This window comes from Leishmania braziliensis, chromosome 27 (genome assembly GCF_000002845.2).
Source record: "Leishmania braziliensis MHOM/BR/75/M2904 complete genome, chromosome 27".
Lineage (NCBI taxonomy): Eukaryota > Euglenozoa > Kinetoplastea > Trypanosomatida > Trypanosomatidae > Leishmania > Leishmania braziliensis.
Window position 1 is genome coordinate 951,775 of NC_009319.2, and position 20,360 is coordinate 972,134.

Sequence of the window (20,360 nt, forward strand, 5' to 3'; positions counted from 1 at the left end):
GGCTGTGTCTCGTAGAGAACTGCTTAACGCGAGAAGCAGAAGAACTGGTGTGACGCTGTTTCTCTCTGGCTCTTTTTGCTTTTTTTTTGCGGCTGTGGGTATGATCGTCGGTGCGCTGATATGCCCAGTCCTGAGAGATGCCAGGAGACAGGCAAGAGAGTCGAGGAAGAAGAGAAAGATGGAAGAGACTCGAAGAACAGTGAAGCAATGCGGACTGTGGTGAATACAATCTGTGAGGAGGTGCAGGTCAGAAGCGCCGCTGTGTACCTCCTTAACTGCGTGTGTGTCTGTCTGTGTGGGTGTGTGTTGCATGCCTTGGCGCAGTTATTCCATGCAAGCATAAACTCGCATAAGAGGCCTCTTCCTACATCGCATGCAACCCACTCACCTACTTCGAGCGTCTCTGAGCTACGAGAGGAGATAGAGGGACCACAGAGAGAGAGAGAGGCTTCGTCCATGAGGATTTACAGAGGAGTGGCGCAGACATCATCAACTCCTGATGACATTTCCTTCCGTCGGCACACACGCTCATCACAGCGCTCTCTTCCCGACTGTTGTAGACAGCTCAAAGACGAAAACATTTAATGTCCCACATGGGGTCACGGAATGATCGACAAGGCACGGCGGCGTCTCAACTCCCATCACTAATACACATCTACACCACACACGTTATCCTTCCCCTCGTTGCGTTCCGATCGCCTCTTTCCCTCCTCCTCTCCTTCGCCCCAGTCATCACCAACTCCACACACCGCAGCAGCTGTACCAGCAGCCTTTCGGAGGAGGGCCGATACACCAACGGGGAAAAATATATAAACGTGCAGTCGACAAGAAGTACCTGAGCAATACGCTGCATGCCGCACCCTGCCCCTCGCGCGTCCTCTCGCCTCCTCTCTTGTTTTCGCCTAACTGGCCCTGTCTGTGACCAGTACGTTTGGCATCCTTCTCTTGTCTGCCACCAGCGGTCTGCCAGCGGGCGACCCCTCTCTAACACAAGAAGCACGCACGAAGAGAACGAAAGAAAAAGAGGGGGGCGGCAGTGGTAGTAGCAAGTTGAAGCAGCCAGAGGGCGCATGGCCCATCATGACTGGCTTTCTCGCATGACATCACTGGATAGGTGCATGAGAGGGGGCGAGGGGGTGTGGCTGTGTGTAGCGTATGTCAAGCTCGTCGCTGACCCACACACACACACACACACACACACACGAAAAGTATACAGGCTCTCAGATAAACGCCAATGAAAAGGAGTAGAAAGACGAAGAGAGAACGTAAGAGGGGAAAAAATTAAGTACAGAGATTGCCTCACCACTGATGTGGACATGTTCCCCCCTCCCTCCCTCCAAGGAGCTACGGGCGAGCGAGGTAGTGCACAGAGAAAGAGGGAAAGGAGAAGAACAATGAGCTGAGGCAACGAGGGAGAGAGACAGAGAGCATCAGTGAAGAGGTAAGAAGCGATAGCCGGAGCTGTAGATGGAGCTCGGGAAAGGAAAAAAAGGGAAAGGGAAGGTTCACTCTGTGTTCGTGTGTGCAGATGGAGAGAGGAAGCGCGTGCGTGGCTGCACTCCTCTCTCTAAAGCCGGAGACAGTGTGATCTCTCATCCTCACAGCTACCCATGCCACTCACACCGAGCACCTCCGCCATTGCCGACCTTATTTGTCCTGGTCACCCCTCCCCCTCCCTCCCTCCCTCTCTCTCGGCAGTTGCCCCTCGTAGCTGCGCTGTCGATCATGTCTACCAGACAAGGAAAAGGAGGCACGCAGAATGGGCTGGGAATACACCGCACGTGCGCCAGCAAAGTTACGCTCGTATCGATGAAAAAGGGGGGGGCAAAATGAGGAAGAGCCACGCCACTTCCGGCAACAACTACGCCACGACTCAAACCGATAAGAAGGGGGGAGGGGCGACGACATTGACAGGAAGCCCAACAGCAGCAGTAGCGGAGGGGGGAAGGGAGGGAGGGAGGGAGAGAGGGACAGGACTACGTCTGTTCGAGGCAGCGACAGGCCATCACAGCAACATGAACAGAAAGAGGAAGGGAGCGAGCGTGACGAGCGAGGAGAACAAAAATTCAGCGGAAAAACGCACACGTGCACACAGAGAGGCGACAGAGAAAAGGTTGCGGGAGGGAGGCGTCAATGCGCAAAGACTGAGTGAGAGACAGTGCCTGTGTTCAGTCGAAAGAGAGACTCAGGGACACAGCGAAGACTCCCCCACCCTCTTCCCTCCACGTGTGTGCATACGAGTCTTCAGCAGTCGACCCTTTTGACGAGTCGCCTCCCCTTATCCCGCCTTGGACATCTAAAGCTTCCTTAGTACATTCACCGCACGCGAGAAGCTCTCGCTCGCCAGCTCCCTACGCGCCCCCGGCACCTGCTCATCCACGCCTATTTGTGTGCCGTACTCGCGTAGCTGCTTCCAGAAGCCAATGTTCGGCGACGCACACGGGCGGTGTTGCTGCACAAGATGAATGGCAGCAGACGAGCTGAGACGCAGCTTCCGCATCAGATAAGCTGATACCACCGTCGGCGCGCGAGAGATGCCGGCACCGCAATGCACAAGCACCCCACCGTGATTCTTCACCAGCGCGTTCTCAATAAACTCAAAGGTGCGTGCAAAGTGTGACGACATGTCATAGTCCGGGCGGTCGTCGGCTGAGAGCGTCATGTACACAAAGTCCTTTGGGAATCGTGGCTGCGTGTCAATGCAGCAGCACACATGAGTGATGCCGTGGCGCTGCATCAGATTGAGATCCGTCGCTGGGTGGTAGGAGCTGCACCACAGGCCAGGGACAATCTCGTGCATCTGGTGGAGGGTATGGATGCCAAAGTTGCTTGAACTACAGATGGCACCGCACTCCACAGCTGAGCTACCCGGCGCGCCACTGCTGCTCGAGCTTCCCGGGGTCTTTCTCTCGCCCGTCAACAGCACCTTCTGCTGCAGCTCCTTCGTGATGACAGGATCTGCAAGCTCGTCACAGAGCTCTTCGAGCAGCTCACACACGATCTTGCGCGCTGCATGAAGTCCTTCCTGATCGATGGGCAGATTCGTCGCCATCATGCGGAACTTCTCCAGTGGCTCCCGCAGCACGGGCGGCATCTGAATTCGGTTGTTCACGGAGGTGCTGGTCCCGGTTTGCATGCCCTTCCGATCCAAAGGCGCGCTGCTACTGCTGACCGGCGTGGAGAACGTGGTGGGTGGGCTGCGATCGGCGGTGTTGGGGCACTCCGTGGCCTTCTTGAGGGTGGCAAACTGCGGGTAGGTGGAGACGAAGCGCAGTATACGGAAGAAAAGGTCTAGGTCGGCATCGGGAAGGTGGTGGATGGCGCTCTCCCGCCACCTCGGTGGTTGGATCACCTTGGGCGGCATCGACGTGGTTTTCTGTTGCTGCTGATGAGGCTGGCCAGGAGGAGCCTCGTGGGAAGCAGAGGGGCAGGGAGGACACACGGCTGTAGCTGGCAACGGTAGGCCACGTGATCTTTTTGTGGGAGTCTCCGCGCACGAGTGGCGGTGCTCTTTTTGGGGGAGGGGAGGGGGGAGCCTCTTCGCCCTTCGATGCGGACGCTGCCAAATGTAGCGGTAGTGGTGAGGGTGTTGTTCTTGGTGGAGGTGGAGGGGTCACTTCGAGGACAACGGTCTTTGGGAAGCTGTGCGAGGTGGCGTGCGGTCTTGGGTAGGAAAGGAAAGACTGTGCGTGAGGAGAGAAACGGAAAAAGTCGACGAGAAGTGTAGAGGTGCGTTGGTGTTCGCTGATATTTCGCTTTCGACTTTACCTCTTCTGTGGAGCTTCACGGCGGTGGAAGTTTGTGCAGCTTCTTTTTTTCTTTTCCGTTGCGCTCTTCGGGGTGGGTGAGGGTGTGTGGGTGTGGGTGTGGGTAGGGGGGCGGTAGGGGGGAGGCCAGCCTGGGGATGGGGTGTGGCGGAGGGGGTGGAAAAAGAAAGAGGGAAGTAAAAAAGGGAGATGGAAAAAATCGCTCCGCAACAGAGCCGTCAGCATCGAAGACGCAGCAGGGGAGGGAGGAGAAAAAGAAGGTCACCGACGGACACACAGGCCTGAATAACGACCAAAAGAGAGAGCAACTGAGCGAGAAAGACAAGGACGGGGGGTACACGGTGGCCCCGTTGTTTGTCGCCTTTCGTCCCCCCTCTTCTCTCTCCCTTCCCTCCGCCTCGCTTTCTCTTTCCTCGATCCATGACAGCCCCCGCCCTCGCTGTCGTTAGAGGGTTGCCCTCTATGTTTCGTAAGGACATCGCTTATGCCTCGCGGCTGCTTTCTTCCGTATTCCTCCTCACAACGCCCAATCGACCTCATCCACCAACCAACCAACCAACCAACCCCCCCTGTCGTCTCCCCTCCCCCAAAAAAACCACCACGCACCACCTGGAGTGGCTGGCCGTGCGCGATAAGCAAGGCTGGAGACGGTGGGAGGCAAGGGCGAGCGGAGCTGACACGGCGGAGAGGGCAAAGCAGAGCTCAAAACGAGAGGCGAGAGGGGAAGAGACATAAAGGAGGTGAAAGAGGGCAGAAGAAAGGAGGAGGCACAGCGAGAGGAGAGAGGGTCTATGCCTTCGTGTGTGTGGATGTGTGGGGGGGAGGGGGGGGGTGAGTGGGCGATGAAAGAAAAGAACAAGGTGAGTGGCGACACAACCGACTCGGACTCAGCACAACCAGCAACGCTTCTGCTCAGCACCACACAAACTTCCTACACACACACATACGCATGTACAGACACATACAAGCGCCCCTGTCTTACTGTGGTGAAGCAGCATCACGCGACCAGTAAGCCTGCGACTGCACCTGCCCCTCTGTCATGCCCAGCTGCTGCTGGCGAGGTTGCTCGGGCAAGCGGTAGTTCAGAAAGACAACACGCATCTCCTCTGGGGTCATTTCGTTGAACCAGCCGCGCGTGTTCAGGTAGCGGCGCGCCATTTCGCGATCACGGCTGTCCTGCGCAAAGAGGCTCTTGGGATGAGACGACTTCCAGAGGGCATTCAGCAAGTTTGCATCCTTTAAGCCCTCCTCGAGTTGTGCGTTAGTTAGCGGAGCCATGTTCGGTCGATGCAGACGCTCAATCAGCGGGGCTGACTCGAGCTCCTTCGCCTTCAGCGTCTCGTACTGCGCCATGTGCACCTTGCGGTACCTCTCACTCTCCTCCAGATACTGCTTCTCCGTCATGCCCTTCACAGGCGAGCTGTGCGCAGTGTCAACGCCGATGATGGCAATGCCCATGCGCCTCGCCTGACCAACGACGCGCCGCACACGTACCTCTATGGGTGGGTACTCGACCTTGCCCCACGACATCTGCTTCATCTTGGCGATCTCATAGCACATCTCTAGGGTGAGGTAGGCACAGTAGTTGCCACGCAGCCCTACGGGGCCCGTCTCGCCTCTCTTCTTGCGAATCGCGCGCAATAGAAACCACGCCGTCGGCGGCGGTTCGATGCGGAAGATGTACGACTTGTCAAAGTAAACCTGAATGCGCACAATGAGCTCGATGTCATCCTTAAAGTGCGGCTTTGTGCGGTCGTTGAAGGCCTTGGCGAAGTCCATCGCCTTCAGTCCCAGCTTCGAGAACTCCTGACCAACCGGAGGCCCCGTGGCAGCCTTGCCAGCCTTGATGAAGAAACGCCAGTTGTGCAGCACTGCCTTGTTCGGAAACTCCGGTACTGCGAAGAGGTCCTTCGCCTTTGCTTCCACCTTGGGGTCGAGGAAGCGGTTGCTACCTGGCTCTATGCTAACCGTCTTTGGTCGTGCCTTGAGGTACCACGCCGCACAACGTCGAAGCATTTCAGCAGCACACGAAAGGAGGAGAAAAGCAAGCGTGCCTCTGATGCGGAGGAAGAAAGTAGCAGCAACAACACGTCAGGAAAAGAGCGACCTTCCTCAACGGGGATGTGAAAGGCTCACGCACGTCTGTCCCTATGCAAGCACCTGCGAAGGAGTGGCAGAGGGGGGGGGACAGAGAGGTGACCACAATAGAGAGCGCGACTACACACTCAGCGCGTACAATCCGAGATGGCAAGAACACCACAAACGAGAGAAGGAACGAGGACGGACGTGACGACCACAGAAGTGGTGCGCACCTGCCTGCCTACGTGTGTGTGTGTGTGGGGGGGGGGGGGGAGGGGGTATCCGTATGTACTGGTGAGGAGCCACACCACAAAGCACACAGCTAACAAGCGCACCAGGAGATACAATGGTTCTCCAAGTGCCTCTCTCAACGAGTCCGCGTGTCAGGCCCTAGAGCAAGGCAGTACCGAAGGAGTCGTGGGGGAGGACAGGTGTGTTAGTGCATGTGGGTAGGGGGAACGAGAGAGACAGGGAGGAGGGAATGGGAATCAAGATGAACGCCAAAAGAAAATGAGTGAAGTGCACGCACATATGCGTCTGTGTGTGTTCAACAGAGCTGGGGGAGAAGGGGGATAGCATGGGTCGCATCAATGCGAGCACACAGGCCAGTTCATCTGCCTTCACCGCCACTACAGAGAAAGACGAACGCGCAAATCGCGCAACGTTCGCCATCCCCTCCCTCTACATCGTTTCGGTTTTCTCCCGCAACAGAAGGAAAGAAGGAAAAGGAGATGGCGTGCGCTGTGCGTTGTGGATGAGCGTGCGTGCGAGCTCGTCCATCCTTGTGTGTGTGTGTGTGTGTGGAGAGAGAGAGGAGGGGGTAGTGTGCAAGCTCGCTGGTTGCTTCACAGCAGTCTTTGAAATATGCGCAAAGGAGCCTTGCGTATGCGGATGGCCACACAAAGACGGACAAGACGAGAGAAAGCGCACAACGCGTTGCGCCAGCGCCGCCCTAAGTCCCTTTCCTCCTCCCACCCATCCACCCCACTCCACCCCCGAAAGAACAAAGTCAAAGCCATCATCATCATCAATAGGGGCCACGCTATGTCGTCCAAGTTGTCTGTGTTTTGTGGAGGTCTGTTGAGAAATTTGGGGGAGGGGGGTGATCTCGGTAGAAGTTTTAGTGAGTAGCGCCGGTGATGCATCAACTACGGTGCTACACACGGCTGCTCGGGTCCGTGGGTTGTCAAGCATCGCTCGCACTGCACACACCCGTGCAACATGTGGGTTCGAGAGAGCTTCATGTCCCGCAGGTATGTCCACTTGGTCTCCGTGTTGATGTGCTCCGCCTCGTGTGGTCGGAGCAGGAGGCACAGGCGGCGCAGCGTGGCAAAGCCAATTTCATCAAAGACAGTGCTGCTGCTGACCACATCGATTAATTCGAGGGCTGCGAGAAGCAGCCGACGAGTCCATGCGTCCTGCAGAGATGGCGGAAGTTCTGGTGGAGACTCGTTCTGCTGGTGGGTGGGATCGCCCTTGCCGTGATGTCGTCGCCGCGGTGACCTCGAGCTCGGCAATGAGCCCCTGATGCGGTGCTCGGCAAGAGTGCACACGCCGTCCAAGACCTGACGCACATCTACAATGGCCGAGTGCACCCTTCCGGTGTCGTGAGCACCGCCCTCAAGCACGCCCACTCGCGGCTCAGCGGAGCAGGCCTGCTGCGCAGACGCCAAGTCGCAGCCGCGCCACGGCAGGCGCTCGTGCAGGCAGTGCAGGTGATGCACCGCGTACGAGCCCTCGTCAGCGTCACCGCGGCTGGGTAGAGCCTCCGACACGGAAGAGGTGATGAGTCGGACTCCAGAGAAGACAAAACGTGACAGCCACGCCCAATCTAGCCTTCGATGCGGAGCCGTCACACCCACCGAAGAAGAGGCCGCCGTTGAGGCTCCGCAGCTATGAGTGCAGGTTGGCGTGGAAGCGGCGCGCCTGGGCGGTGGTACTTCGAGCGCAACCCCCTCCTGTACAGCGTGCGCCAGGGCCTTCAGGAGCAGCCGCAGAGCCATGGCGTGCTCTCCCGGCAGCAGTGACGGTTGTGCCAACATGTCCTCCTCTCGCCGCTGACGACGTGGCGGGGACGAGGACAGCTGCTGCCTCATGCCATCGCCCGCGCCGGCACGGGGAGTAACCGGTATGTCATACGCGCACGACGACCGGCCCCACGTGCACCATCCGCAGGAGGCGCACACGTTGATCATCAAGAGGGAGCGAAGGCGCAGCGGCAACAGTTTTGACACCTCCGCCGCCTCTGCCATCCCAGACGCCCCAATCGACCCGCAAGAAGCACAGGCAACGGTGGTCGTTGCGCCTAAAGACCACGAGCGATGAAGCCATCGCTCGTGTGAGTGAGAAAACGTTGTCGCTGTCTCTGCTGATCGTACTGTAGACGACCCTTGCGTAGCTGCGCTCACAGCGCCGAACGCCTCGGAGTGTCGCACGGTGATGTCACCAGGCAATGGTGCACTCGGTGGCAACAGCAGCGCCTCCACCACCACCGCAGCGTTCGTCGGGGAAAGCTGCGCCGCTCCTTCACTCCAGGCAAAGCGGTCATGAAACGGACTCAGTACTTCGACTGGACGGCGCAGGGTGAAGGCACACGCGGCACAGCTATGACAGAGAGGCGTCGGGCTTGCGCCTGAGTTGCCATCGGCGTCTGTCGCCGCACTGTTGACGAGGTTGAGGTGCATACAGCCGTCATGCAAGCACAGCCACTGCGCAGCGCGTGGGACGTGCAATGGGGCGTCTGCGCCTGTGGGGGAGCACGAGGCATCATTTTCGGTTTGCGATCCTGTCGCCGTGACGTCCACCACAACATGCGCTACCTGTGTCACCCACCGCCACCACTCGTTGGACACTGCCTGCCGCACCTCGAGCGGCCACGTCAGCAGCCCGTGACACTGCCAGCAATGAGCCACGCCAACACGGCTCTGTGCCTTGCAGGAGGGGCACGCCTGCATTAGCCAAGGCATTACAATGAACGGTGCGGCAGCGTTGGACTTCTCTAACAGCAGTGAGAGACCACATGACAAGGACGCTGTGGTCATCCGCGTCGCCCCCGGAACAGCGGCTGCAGTGGCGGGCCGGCCGGCACCGCAGAGCTCGCAGTGAGTGCGTGTCCAGGGATTGAGCACTGACGTGCACTCAACGCACCACCACAGATGTGGTGAGTGCCGGTCTGTAGCAGCAGCAGAAGGGATAGTGCTGATGACGGGAGCAGACGAGGGTGACGGCGAGTTCGTCGACAATGGCAAGGCACCGCTCCCCACAGAGGCCTTGCACAGCTCTTGAATACGCTGATAAAGAGCACCGCATTGCTCGCACCACGGCAGCATACGCGCCTCGATGGACTTGGGCCTGTGTCCACAGCACCCACAAACCAATGCTGTCGCAGCATTGCTTGCGCCGCTGACCGCACCAGTCACGCTGGCCGCCGCCTCACGCTTCTCCGGATCGGTTGCTGCTCGCCCGCAGCTTCGGCAGAAGAAGACGTGATGGGGATCGTTCAGACTGCGGCAGTGCGTGCACGTCCACTGCCGCAGCGTTATGACGCGTGCGATGGAGGCAGAAGTGGTGAACCGGCTGGCTGCGCGGCCGGTGCCGGTGACAGTGGCCGCTGCAGCGGCAGCAACGGCGAGGTGCCTACCCGCGGCAGCCGTAAGGTCTTGTGCCAGCACATCCACCTGGCTTGCATTGATTGTAGAAGCGCGTAGCACGGAGTCGGCCGGTGACAGAGGTGACTGCAGCCCTTCATCACTGTTCTGAAACGACAGCGGTGGGACCAGCACAGCTCCACAGACGTCACAACTCAACCCATTATCGACCCGGTCGTCCGCAGACGACGTCAAGCACCCGCACGCACGGCATTGCAACAGCACCGTTGACAAGGCATGGCACCGCTTGCAGGTTCTTGTGTATCGACTGTTCCACAGATAGCACCCACTGCACTGCCAGGGATGTCGCTGTTCCTCTTCCTCGGCTTGACGGCACTGCAAGATCACGTTGATGCGATCGTGGAAGAAGCTGGCGCTCCATCCAGAGAGAATGCCTGCCCATTGCACAGTCCCACTGAGAGAGGCGGTCGGGGTGCTGGCAGCCGCGGCGGCAGAGTGCCACGCCAGCGGGCGCAACAGCCGCTCAAGAGCCTCCAAGGCGATGCGCGGCATCAAGCGCAGTGTGTCCAGCGCGTAACGCTCTGTGAACCCAGCACTCCACACGCGGCAGCGAGAGAGGAACTGCGTATCCCATGACATGAGCGCCGCTTTCTCCGTGTCTTGCGCTGAGGTCGTGGTGGTGTTCACTGGTGGCATTGTTACCGCCACTGGTACACACAGTCGATAGGCGAGGGTCGGAGCCATGGCGACGCGTGCGTGAGGACGAGATCCGGCGCTGGTTGTGGAGTGGCTCGTCTCAGGCATACCGACAAGCCTGTAGAGCACCCCAAGCAGCCACACCACCGTCAGCGCTACCCGTGCATCATGTGCTGCGGGGACATTGTCGTTGATGGCTGATGGGCCACCTATCGTGTCCGATGCCACCCTCAACAGCGGCGGAGTCGTCAGCTGAGCCAGACGCGACAACAGCAGTCGAGCGACCGGCAGCTGAGGATAGCCACAGAGGAGCCTTGCTGTTACAGCACGGAGGTACCGATCTGAGAGGGATAGCTCCAGCAACGTCGGAGACACGGGTAAAGCCTCAGCGCCGTCGCTGCTGCGTCGACCCAAGTACGGCGCCACGCACGAGGCCCAGAGCTCCACTGTCTTGGCCAGAAGTCCTCCTTGTGAGTTTTCAGCGAGATGACAGCGTAGAACGTATGTACATAGCACCGCCGTCGTGCGAATGCGCTCTTCTGCGGATGTGCCGGGTTGTAGTGATGAAGGTGGCAACGCAGACGGGGAGTGCAGAGTCGTGTTGGACTTTGATCTGACTTGCCAACGCACAGTTAAGGGTGGTGCGGCGTCGGCGTCGTCGTGGACGCCGTAGGCAGCGGTGTCAGAGGATGCCGAGGTGAGGCCTCGCACGACTGCGTGAAGGCACAAAGGTAGCGGAACCGGCAGCGAGTGCAGGTGTGTGTACAAGGAGCGCAATTGCGTACGCAGCTCTGCGGGGAGCGGCACCTCCTCCTCTCCCGCACTGCCGTCGGTAGGGGTGGCAGCGGCGTGCGGAGAGGTCCCCGAGGCAGGAGGTGCCTGCGACCACCGCGAGTGCTGCACCAGTGCGGCTGCGGCACCCTCCATCGCCTCCAGCAGAAGCTGGCGCAAGGCAGTTGTACGGGAGGACAGTAGCGACAGAGGAGGAGATGTAGAGGAGGTGGCCGTCGGATACATCGACTGCGCTCCTCGCGCGGCTGCACCCGTTTGCAATAGCGATTCCAGCACCCCCATAGCGACGCCGTACTGCCCACACTGCAGCAACGCCCGCCCCACCTCCCAACTGGCCCCCATCGATGGATAGCGAAGGTAGAGTGCGCAAATCTGCTCCGGCGTGCCCCAGCGGGCGAGCACCTTGGCACTCAGGCGAAGTCCCTCTTGCAGCTTGGCAATCAACCCAGCACGAGTGCGCGGTGTGAGGCACCGCAGCAACACCGGCCTACGTGCATGGGACACAGCGTAGGATGCATCACAGCCTTTGGTCGCTGCTGAGTCGTCGTCGATGTTCGCACTCGACTCGGCAGGCTCGTAATCGGTGCCAGCTCTCTCTCTTACCTCGCCCTCTGAAGTTCCCAGCACCGTGAGGTGTAGTGCACACTCTTGCTGAAGCCATGTCAGCTGCTGCAGCACGGCGTTCTTGTCCAGCTCCGCGCCGTCGATGGCGTATTCGCTCACGTGACCGATTGTAATGAGGGTGTACGCGTCGAAGAGAACAACCTCGCGCCACAGCATCGCACCTGCCTGATGTCGTTGCGGAAGATACGCTGGCGATGGGCGATCGTGGCGGCGGTGCCATCTGCGCTTATCCTGAGAAGCCGGCGCAGTGGATCGCGGTTGCAACAGCTCTCCTGACAAGAGACGGCGCCGCCATTGTGCTGCAGCTGATGCCATCGATAAAGAGCCTGCGACACCGCTAACGCTTCGGGGTGGAGCATCGTTCTCGTACGATCGTCGCTGCTGCTGCTTCGATAGAAACGCATCCGCGACTGCGCCGGACGGGCCAACGCACCCGCTCACCATCGCATGCAGCTGCAGTAGTGGCACGAGACGACGATGACGCTGCAGCGAGCTTGCAATGCGTCGGAGGGAGACATAGGAGCCAACAGCGTAAAATTGCATCTCCTCCAGGGTAGCTAACGTCGAGCTTGACGGCTTCGGATTGTTTTGTCGCGTGGCCTTGGGTCCCGCTGAAGAAAGCTCATCACTGCGTCTCTGCACGTTCGTGCCCTTGCTGAGCTCGACAATCGTGTCCACAGCGCGGGCACAGCTTTGTAGCATCCCACTGACCACCAGCTGCCAGTAGGGGTGCCACGTGCCGGTGGAGTCACTATTGCTCCCTCCTCCCATGTATGTAACGCCGTACCCAGCATACCAGTCCCGCAACCACGACTTACTTGCCGCCCTTCGCATGACGCCGCGGCCGTCTCTCTCACACGTGTACGTCAGCGCCTCTGCCATGCAGGAAACCTCGGCGTCCAGCACGCCCTGCCACAGCCCAAATGTATGCGCCCTCGCTGCCTGCTCCCGCTGCACCGAGGCGTCAGTGCCGTTGCCAGGTGCCGCGTCTTTTCTCCTTCCCTCAGCAGGTGTTGGCGTGAGCTGAAGTAACTCGGCGCTTTGCGTGGTGCACACGCGATCGGCAGCGGCGGTCATCCATGCGCTTGCAGTCGACCAGCTTGCAACGCTGTCGCCGGGCGTTTGCGTCGAGGTGGTCAGCAACGATGATGATACTCGGTTATGTGCGGTGGTGTAGCAGTGAAGCAGCCACGGCACACAGCTGCACCAGGGGGTCGTTGCTAACGACCCTGCACCGCCGTCCCCACCACGCTGGCCGTGATGCGCCACCACTGCTGCTGCCGCTTCGACAAGCGTGGTGGCTGACACCGCCACCCCCACATCCGCTGCGGCAGTGAGGACATGGACGAGGCAGGCCAGGGACTGGGCGTCGCGCTCATGAACACCGCGCAACGCCACAAGCTCGGCAACCACACGGACCTCTTCATCGAAGAATGCGGTGACCGCCTCACGTATTGCCTTTGCAGGGCCGCCGAGTATATCGCCCTGCTGCGATGTACCTCGGGCCATCAACCTCTTGAGAGCGAGCTCCATCACCTGTAAGCGCCGCAGCACGCACTGCGCGACATCCTGCTGTAACGGGAGCAACCACACCTCTTCTGCATCCGTCGACGTCGCCACCAGCTGAACCGGAGCGCGCCTGTCCTTTGGTGATCCCCGGCGTGGTGCGCTACTCTGACTTGGATCTAAAATAGAGGGCGTGGTTCTCGGCACAGAGACAGGCAGTGGTCGATACAAGAAGCGGTAAGCACGCAGCAAGTCACCCAAGGCATGGACTTCACAGCGCAGTCGCACAAGGTCCCCCTCCTGTTGGAAATATGGTTTCGCCGGCGGCGGCGGAGTGTCCCTAGACACCTGTTCAGAGAAGGTCATCAAGCCTGATGAGCATGCACCAGCTACGGAAGTAGGGTACGAGCTGCCCCACCGCCGAAGCTGCAGAAGATGGAACAGTGTAGGGGCCAGAGGTGCCTCCTCGGCCGTCTCACCGGCGCAGCTGATGCGGTGAATCTTCGAAGAGGAAGAGACTAGCGCTGCTGCAGACATCTGTGATTCATCACTGCCACGTAGAGTGGGAAACTGTGGCGGTGCAGCCATTCCACCCAATGCCGATGGCACCGAGTCTGCAGTACCCGGCGCTTGCATCACCCTCAGCGCGGCAGTCAAGCGCAACTCTGGAATCGACAAGGGCACACAGAGGAGGAGCGGCGGCATGGCCAGATGAACCTCGTTGCGTCGAGGACGACCGCCACCTATGCGTGACTCTCGCTGAGCAGGAAGCAAAAAAGAACCCAGCACGTGAGGCCTCCTCATGATTTCTGCCCTGTGCTCCGTCCAGTGACTACAAAGACTGCGGCAGCTGCGCGGATGAGCAGATGTGAGCAAACGATGTGGCAAACACCGAAGGAAGGGAACGAGTACCGCTTCTCGTGTTGCCTCCCCTTCGACAGCTCTGCATCAGCGGCCGAACTTGGGAGGGAGGGAGTAGTGCTAGGAAGAAAAACGAGCGATTTCGCACCTTGGCTTCCCTCACTGGCATGCTATCTCCCTCTCTCCTCCACTCATACGTGCACCAGACACCCACAGCCAGCGATGTGCCCGTACGTGTGCGCGCGTGCTTCTGTGCCAGTGAGGGAGGTGGATGAAGTCGATACGAGAGAGAGGCACACACAACAACAACAACAACAACAACCGTTGCTGTGCCTCACATGCACCGCAAATGGAGAGGTGGCCTAAAAAAGCACGATGAGGAAAATCCACGAAGAAGAGAAAGATGGACAGAGTGAGCAGCGCACAGGACAGTATAGAGAGAGAGAGAGAGCGCGGCATTTTTTCGGTAGTCTACAACGCATTTCTTGCATTCTGAGGGGCGCAAACGGTGTATTTGCGAGCCCCCCCCCCCACGCGGTGCATTTCCATTCGCTCTGTGCGGACTGGGGAGCGTGTGAAATACGACGGCTGATGTGCAGACCTCCCACACCTCTCCCGGCGTTGCAAGTCGTCCTTTTGGTTCGGCTCCGGGTGTCCACGCGGGAGGGGAGATGGGGCTGGCGAGGTCGAACTCCCTCGCTGCGATGCGTGGAGAGTGAAACAGAAAATTGAGGGAAGAGGAGCGAAGGACACGGGGAAGAGCCAGCGATGCCACCTCTCTTTCCCTGCAGCACGCACCCGCCGGCACCGTTCGCACTCCACTCAGCCATACGTGCAGCGAAAACATCCCCAGAAGCATCCGTCAGTTGGGTGCAAGCGGAGACACACGCACACACACACACACACACACACCTTCATAAGGCCCTCGCATCAGCACACACCGTTGCGCGGAGCTCAACAGCAGGGCCGATGCCGTGGTTAGCGTTTCCTCCTTCGATGCAGCTGAAGTTCATTCGGGAGACTCTTTTAGTTTCACAGCGTACTATGGGTCGCCTTCTCCACGGCATCCACCACGTCCTGCACCCGGATCGCTCGGTTGTTCACAACGCGGAGGCGCTCGACCGGTTCATAGAACGGGAAGAGGATATCACGATAGAGGACCTCGAGTGTGCGCTGAAGCTCCTCGATGCGCGCGGCAGAAGCTGAAGAGAAGACATCCTCGCTGGCTGAGACAGCGTTGGATTCAGCGACAACACCGGTGGAGTGATGGAGTGCGTCCTCAGCGTTTGCAGGTGTGGAAGACATGATGTTTTGTCGGTGGCCGTGTCTACACGTTTGTCTTTGGGCGCGTGCTCGTTTGTGTGCGTATCACTGTGCGTGTGGACATGCGTGGGATGAGGAACAGTGGGGGGCACCGAAGTCACTCTCCTTCTCTGCCATATCGGCCCGCACAGCGCATGCTCAGCTACTCCCGACACAAGCACACACACACACACACACACACACAATGCGTGGTGCTGTAGCTGTGAGTGGAGAGGAAAAGGAATCAAGAGTCACACGCTATATATATACATATATACATATATATATGTGTGTGTGTGTGTGTGTGCGAGACCAGACCAGAGGCGGGAGAGGGGAAAGCGAGGGAAAGACAGGATGCAACCTGGGGAGTGTGAGAGGCCACACAGCATACAAGGTGGGAGCGGGGGAGATTGTGAAGCGAGGACGGAGAGCGCTAAAAAAGAAAGGAGGGGGGGGGGGGGGGGTTGTGGCGCGAGTAACTTCCTCTCACCACCACCCCCTTCTCTTGCTAGCATGTAGGATGGAACGCCTGCACGATCCACCTCACCTCTGTGGGTGGGTGTGGAGAGGGAGGGCTTTGTTTGTTTGTTGTTGACCACAGTGACACCCCTCTCCCTCGTCCTTCATCAGAGGTGAAGAAAAGAGCGAGCAGAAACACGCGAAGAGCAGAAGCGCAAGAAGGGAAGGTGAGCAAAGGATGGTCAGCCGGTGGTGACGTGGCGCGCCGCTCACTCACATGCCCACCCACCGCGCGCAAGAGAAACGAGCACGCATGCGTGTGCACTGTGACACACGTGAGGGGGGACGAGGGAAAGGAAAGATGAGGTGAGGCAGAGGGGTTCTCAAAACGGTCTACACACGCCCCACACCCTCTCTTTCTCGCTCACACACGGTGTCACTGCCCCTTCGGCACTTCACATGAGTCTCGCCATCACCCACACGAGCACACCTCTCTCCTTGATGAACCTCACTCAACGTTGCGTAGCAATAGATCAAGCAGCGCTCCGAGTCGATCAGAACAGGCGAGCACGCGGCGCTCTGGCTTGCCCATTGCCTTTGCCAGGACAATACCATCCCGCAGCAAGAGATGCACGCCGGCCATCATGAGAGGTCGCTCCGCTACCTTATGGCAGACTAGCGGGTACTTGCAGGCCTCCGTGAGCGTGTAAGGAGCCGCCAACACCTGCTCGGCGCTGATGTTCGGTGATGAGAGCACGTGACTCTGCCCGCTCCCTAGAAGAATCGGATAGGGTAATGCGCAGCTGTACAGGACAGAAAGCACAACAAGCAGGTGACCGGCATGGCCGAGAGCGACGGCTTCCTCATGCATATCCTCGGCTGTGCTCGCCACCAAATGCGAAGCAGTGTCGGTGTCGGCGCGGCCAGCAAACATGATGGGGAGCGCACACTTGTTGATGTGGTCCTTCGCATCCGCCGCACGTGTGCAGGCATCATTCGCGTACTGAGATGAAAGCTCCACCGTGTAGACGAGACACAGCTCCCGCGCGCGCTGCTGTCGGCTTCGGGCAAGCTGGGCACGGAGTCGCGCGCGCTGCGCCTCCTCTTCGCGGGCTGTCGCCCTTGCCTGCTCTCGCACATCGGATGATGCTGTGTAGGCCTGGTAGCTCTGCAGCTTGGCGTGTGCCTCCTCTTGTCTCTGCAGCTGCCGTTGCCGCTGCTCCACTTGCTCTCGCAGAGCCTCCAGCTCGAGAGCGGAGAGGGTCAGCTGCTCTTGAGCAGCTGACAGCTGCACACGAAGCCCAGCACACTGGGCCTCCTGTGCACGCTTCAGTGGATCGGCGGTTGCTTCGCGATTCAAGTCTACTGCCAGTTTTGACTGCCGCGCCTCTGTCAAGTCTGCCAGTCGCTGCCACGCAACTGTCGTGAGCGCCGCCGCTTTCACGTCCCCCATGGTCACACGCAGCGGTCCGGCACGAAGGACGGCGGTGGGTGGGTATCGCCAGCCAACCGAAGACGGTGCGCGACTCCACGGCAGCTCCTCACACGCCGTTGATATCGCCGCCGCAGTCGCAGTGATTGATGTTTGGCCAGTGGTCGTGTGAAGCTTGATGGGAAAGGGGGATATGGCTTGCAGTTCGGCCACCGTCGGAGGTGGGGCGAAGGTGCGAGTTCGAGCCGCCCGCATCTCCTCCAGCAGCGCCGTCGCCGCGGCCGAGACGTCGGACAGGCACACGCGCGGCACAAAGATGCCGTCGGTGCATCGTAGAAAAACGATAGGTCTGGTGCCGCACCGAGGTTGTAGCTGCTGCTGCTGCTCGAGGTGAAGCATTCGGCTCAGTGTGGCGTCTGCCTCCTCCACAGTCGACCCAGCGTATACCACGTCGCGCATGTCTACTTGGCACCGATGCACGCACATGTCCGTGGGCACAATGCCACTGGGAGAAGCTGTTGTGGAGGGCGTGGTATCCGATACAGGGGCCATCAATGACACTGCGTTTGAGAGGCACGTAGCTGTGTAGTAGAAGGCAAGCTCCACCTGTGTGGCCGCACCGTACGCGTTCAGTTGCCCAGGCGGTATGGCGGCCCAGCACGGATGCGAACTCCCACGTGCCACCTCACTCGTATACACGGGAGCTGGTGAGGTAAAGAGCGTGGGTGCCCACCCCCCTTGCACGGCCCACTCATCAGCACCGCTGCCGCGACCGCCGTGCACCCCTGACGCCTCTATGTCATGTTTCGATCGCGCAGACGCAGCACTGCTCGCCTGGCCAACTCCAGCGGCGGAAGAGGAGGAGGAAGAAAGAACGCCGATGGTGTAATAGACTTCGATGCACGAGGAGGGATTGTGGAAGTTGATAGCGGGTGCTGATGAGCTGATGCCAACGACGGCTCCAGTGGTAGTGCACACTGCTTCTTCGCCGAGCGGGGTGATGCTTTGGACTTGAGGAAATGACAGCGGCAAAGACAAATGCCTGGTGTCATCAGCAGACGTAGCGTGCGGCGGCGGCGATGAGCAACCCAACGCTGCTGCGGTGGTCGCATCGCTGTTCTGCCGTACTCTTGAGCTGTGGCAGCTGCCTCCCTCGACATCCTTCACCGAAGACGTAGTCAAGTATAGCGAAGAGTCGTAGTTGTCCTCCTCAGGTACACCCGTTGGCAGCGCTGGCACGGTGGCGTCGTGCTTCGAGATGAGCGTGGCGCAGCGTTCACGGTGCGCTGCCAAGCATACATGCAGCGGTGCACAGCGGAGCGAGACACCGGTGAGATGACTAACGCAATGAAAGTCGAATGGAACCAGTGACGTCATTGAGTGTTTTGTGGCTCAGTGAAACCGCCTTTGAGGAAGTGGAGGTGGTTTGTTAAGGTATGGGGGGAGAGGGAGAGGGAGAGGGAGAGGGGGAGATGCGACGCCGGATCACGACCACAGCTCGCTCAGCAGCAACTGCACTCTGTCACAGGCAGGTGTGAATGCGTATCACGTTGAAATGGCGAAGAGAAAAGGGAGCGTGAAAGGGATGAGCTGTACATGACACATACACACACAAAGGGGGCTATGGAGGACGCACACACGCAACGCAGGGGCTGCGAGCGAATCTGTGAAAGAGCGGTAGAGGCCCAGACGTGACGAAGAGGAGCGCGAGAAACCCAGAAAGAAAAGAGAGTGGGGAGGCGGGAAAGCGAGGCACACACGCGCACACATACACGACTTGAAGGCCGCTTGGCGTCAGCCCTGCACTTCCTTTCGCTCCGGTTGAACCCCATCTACCTCTCCCCTCCATTGCCTACACCCACACAAGCCCGGCAGTCTGTACGCGCGTGACATCATGGGGAAGCCCAACGTCGTAACACTGAAATGAGAGCTGCTCCACTGAACACCAGGGCGTACGTCTCCCCTCCTCCACTGGTGGTCTCCCTTCTCCCACTGCATCTTGGGTTTGCTTTTATGCTTGAAGAGGTTATCCGGTTATTGGTCCTGCGTGCGCGCGCACCTCACAGGAGTCACACACACGCGCTTACAGGCTCACAAACACACTCATACCAGGCAACAGGAAACTTTATGCGGTTTATGTTGTGAGGGGCACAGCCCTCAGCGGCACTGCCCGCCTCTCCTTCGCTGCCTCGCCAGCCATCCGTCAACAGTTGAGGAAACTACCGTCTCAGCCCCTGGCTCCGTAGCTACACAGGCAACAAAAGCGGCATGGGGAAGGGTGGGGAGGGGGAGAAGAAAGCAAAGGAGGCGATGCTCAGGCTCTCTCGGCCATGTTGCCGACGGCAGTGGCCGCCTCACCGCTCGTTATCCTCCGCCTGATGAACTGGAAATATTTCGCCGCTTCTCCGCGACGGCTCTGATGTGCTGCTCCTCCCAGTCTTCGCTTGCCCACCGCCTACCTCCATGGCCGCAGTGCTACTACTGAGACTGTCAGCCGGCTCCACACGTGTGTGCCCCTCACACACTCGTGCACATTGCACATGCGCTGTCATCGGATATGCGGAGAGGCACACAGATTTGGTGATGTAGTCGATACCATCCAGGTTGCAGTCGTCCGTGCACGAGATGCAGTAGAAGGCCGTCACGTGCTTGATACCGCCCTGCAGAGAGTCATCCACCGGTGCGGCGGCAGCCTGCTGTGCCAGCTGCGTCGCCGTAACGATCGGAGAAGAGAGGCTGTTCGTGAGTCCCACCACATCTGCGCCATGGGGAATGATGGGAGCCACAGAGCCTGGCATCAGCCGCATCAGCACCTGCCCATCCGTCGAGCAGATACGCCCATCACGAAGCAGGGCAGACATGAGACCGCGGAAACGCGCATACGTACGTGGCGGCCGCAACGCAGGCGACACCTCGATCACCTTCCCTTGCCGCACGAAGAGGCTAATGTACACGCGCAGTCGGTGCTGGTAGGCGAGGTCGGAGTCGAAGAGGGCGAGGAGACACTGATGAACGATGTCGGGCCGCACATCTTTCAGAGACTCGTTCGCAATCTCGGTCGTCGCCGCCCGGTCGTAGGCGTCTACAAGACCCATGTTGCCCAGCAGAATTCCGGCCTTCTCTAGGATGACGACAATATCACGCGGCTTGGCTGCACCGGTGCGGCTACCGCTGGTGTTGCGAGAAGCTCTGCTCATGAGGCGACCACCCTGGGGCGAGGAAGCAGCAGCACCA

At 59.4% G+C, this 20,360-nt stretch overlaps 5 protein-coding genes across 5 annotated transcripts; all 5 read right to left on the bottom strand.

Annotated features, from left to right (window-relative positions):
• Nucleotides 1-2,296: 2,296 nt before the first annotated feature.
• On the bottom strand, nt 2,297-3,364 carry LBRM_27_2390 (putative dual specificity protein phosphatase; the record flags this gene model as incomplete). Its single annotated transcript, XM_001565942.1, has 1 exon — nt 2,297-3,364. One exon carries the CDS (start codon nt 3,362-3,364, stop codon nt 2,297-2,299), a length of 1,068 nt encoding a protein of 355 aa, XP_001565992.1.
• Nucleotides 3,365-4,745: 1,381 nt separating this feature from the next.
• Nucleotides 4,746-5,783, bottom strand: LBRM_27_2400 (putative ribosomal protein L11; the record flags this gene model as incomplete). Its single annotated transcript, XM_001565943.1, has 1 exon — nt 4,746-5,783. The coding sequence occupies one exon, from the start codon at nt 5,781-5,783 to the stop codon at nt 4,746-4,748; it is 1,038 nt and encodes a 345-aa protein (XP_001565993.1).
• A 1,211-nt stretch (nt 5,784-6,994) lies between these two features.
• Nucleotides 6,995-13,876, bottom strand: LBRM_27_2410 (conserved hypothetical protein; the record flags this gene model as incomplete). The annotated part of the gene is made up of 1 exon (XM_001565944.2): nt 6,995-13,876. One exon carries the CDS (start codon nt 13,874-13,876, stop codon nt 6,995-6,997), a length of 6,882 nt encoding a protein of 2,293 aa, XP_001565994.2.
• A 2,326-nt stretch (nt 13,877-16,202) lies between these two features.
• On the bottom strand, nt 16,203-17,678 carry LBRM_27_2420 (conserved hypothetical protein; the record flags this gene model as incomplete). Its single annotated transcript, XM_001565945.2, has 1 exon — nt 16,203-17,678. One exon carries the CDS (start codon nt 17,676-17,678, stop codon nt 16,203-16,205), a length of 1,476 nt encoding a protein of 491 aa, XP_001565995.2.
• A 1,802-nt stretch (nt 17,679-19,480) lies between these two features.
• Nucleotides 19,481-20,221, bottom strand: LBRM_27_2430 (conserved hypothetical protein; the record flags this gene model as incomplete). Its single annotated transcript, XM_001565946.1, has 1 exon — nt 19,481-20,221. The coding sequence occupies one exon, from the start codon at nt 20,219-20,221 to the stop codon at nt 19,481-19,483; it is 741 nt and encodes a 246-aa protein (XP_001565996.1).
• Nucleotides 20,222-20,360: the final 139 nt, after the last annotated feature.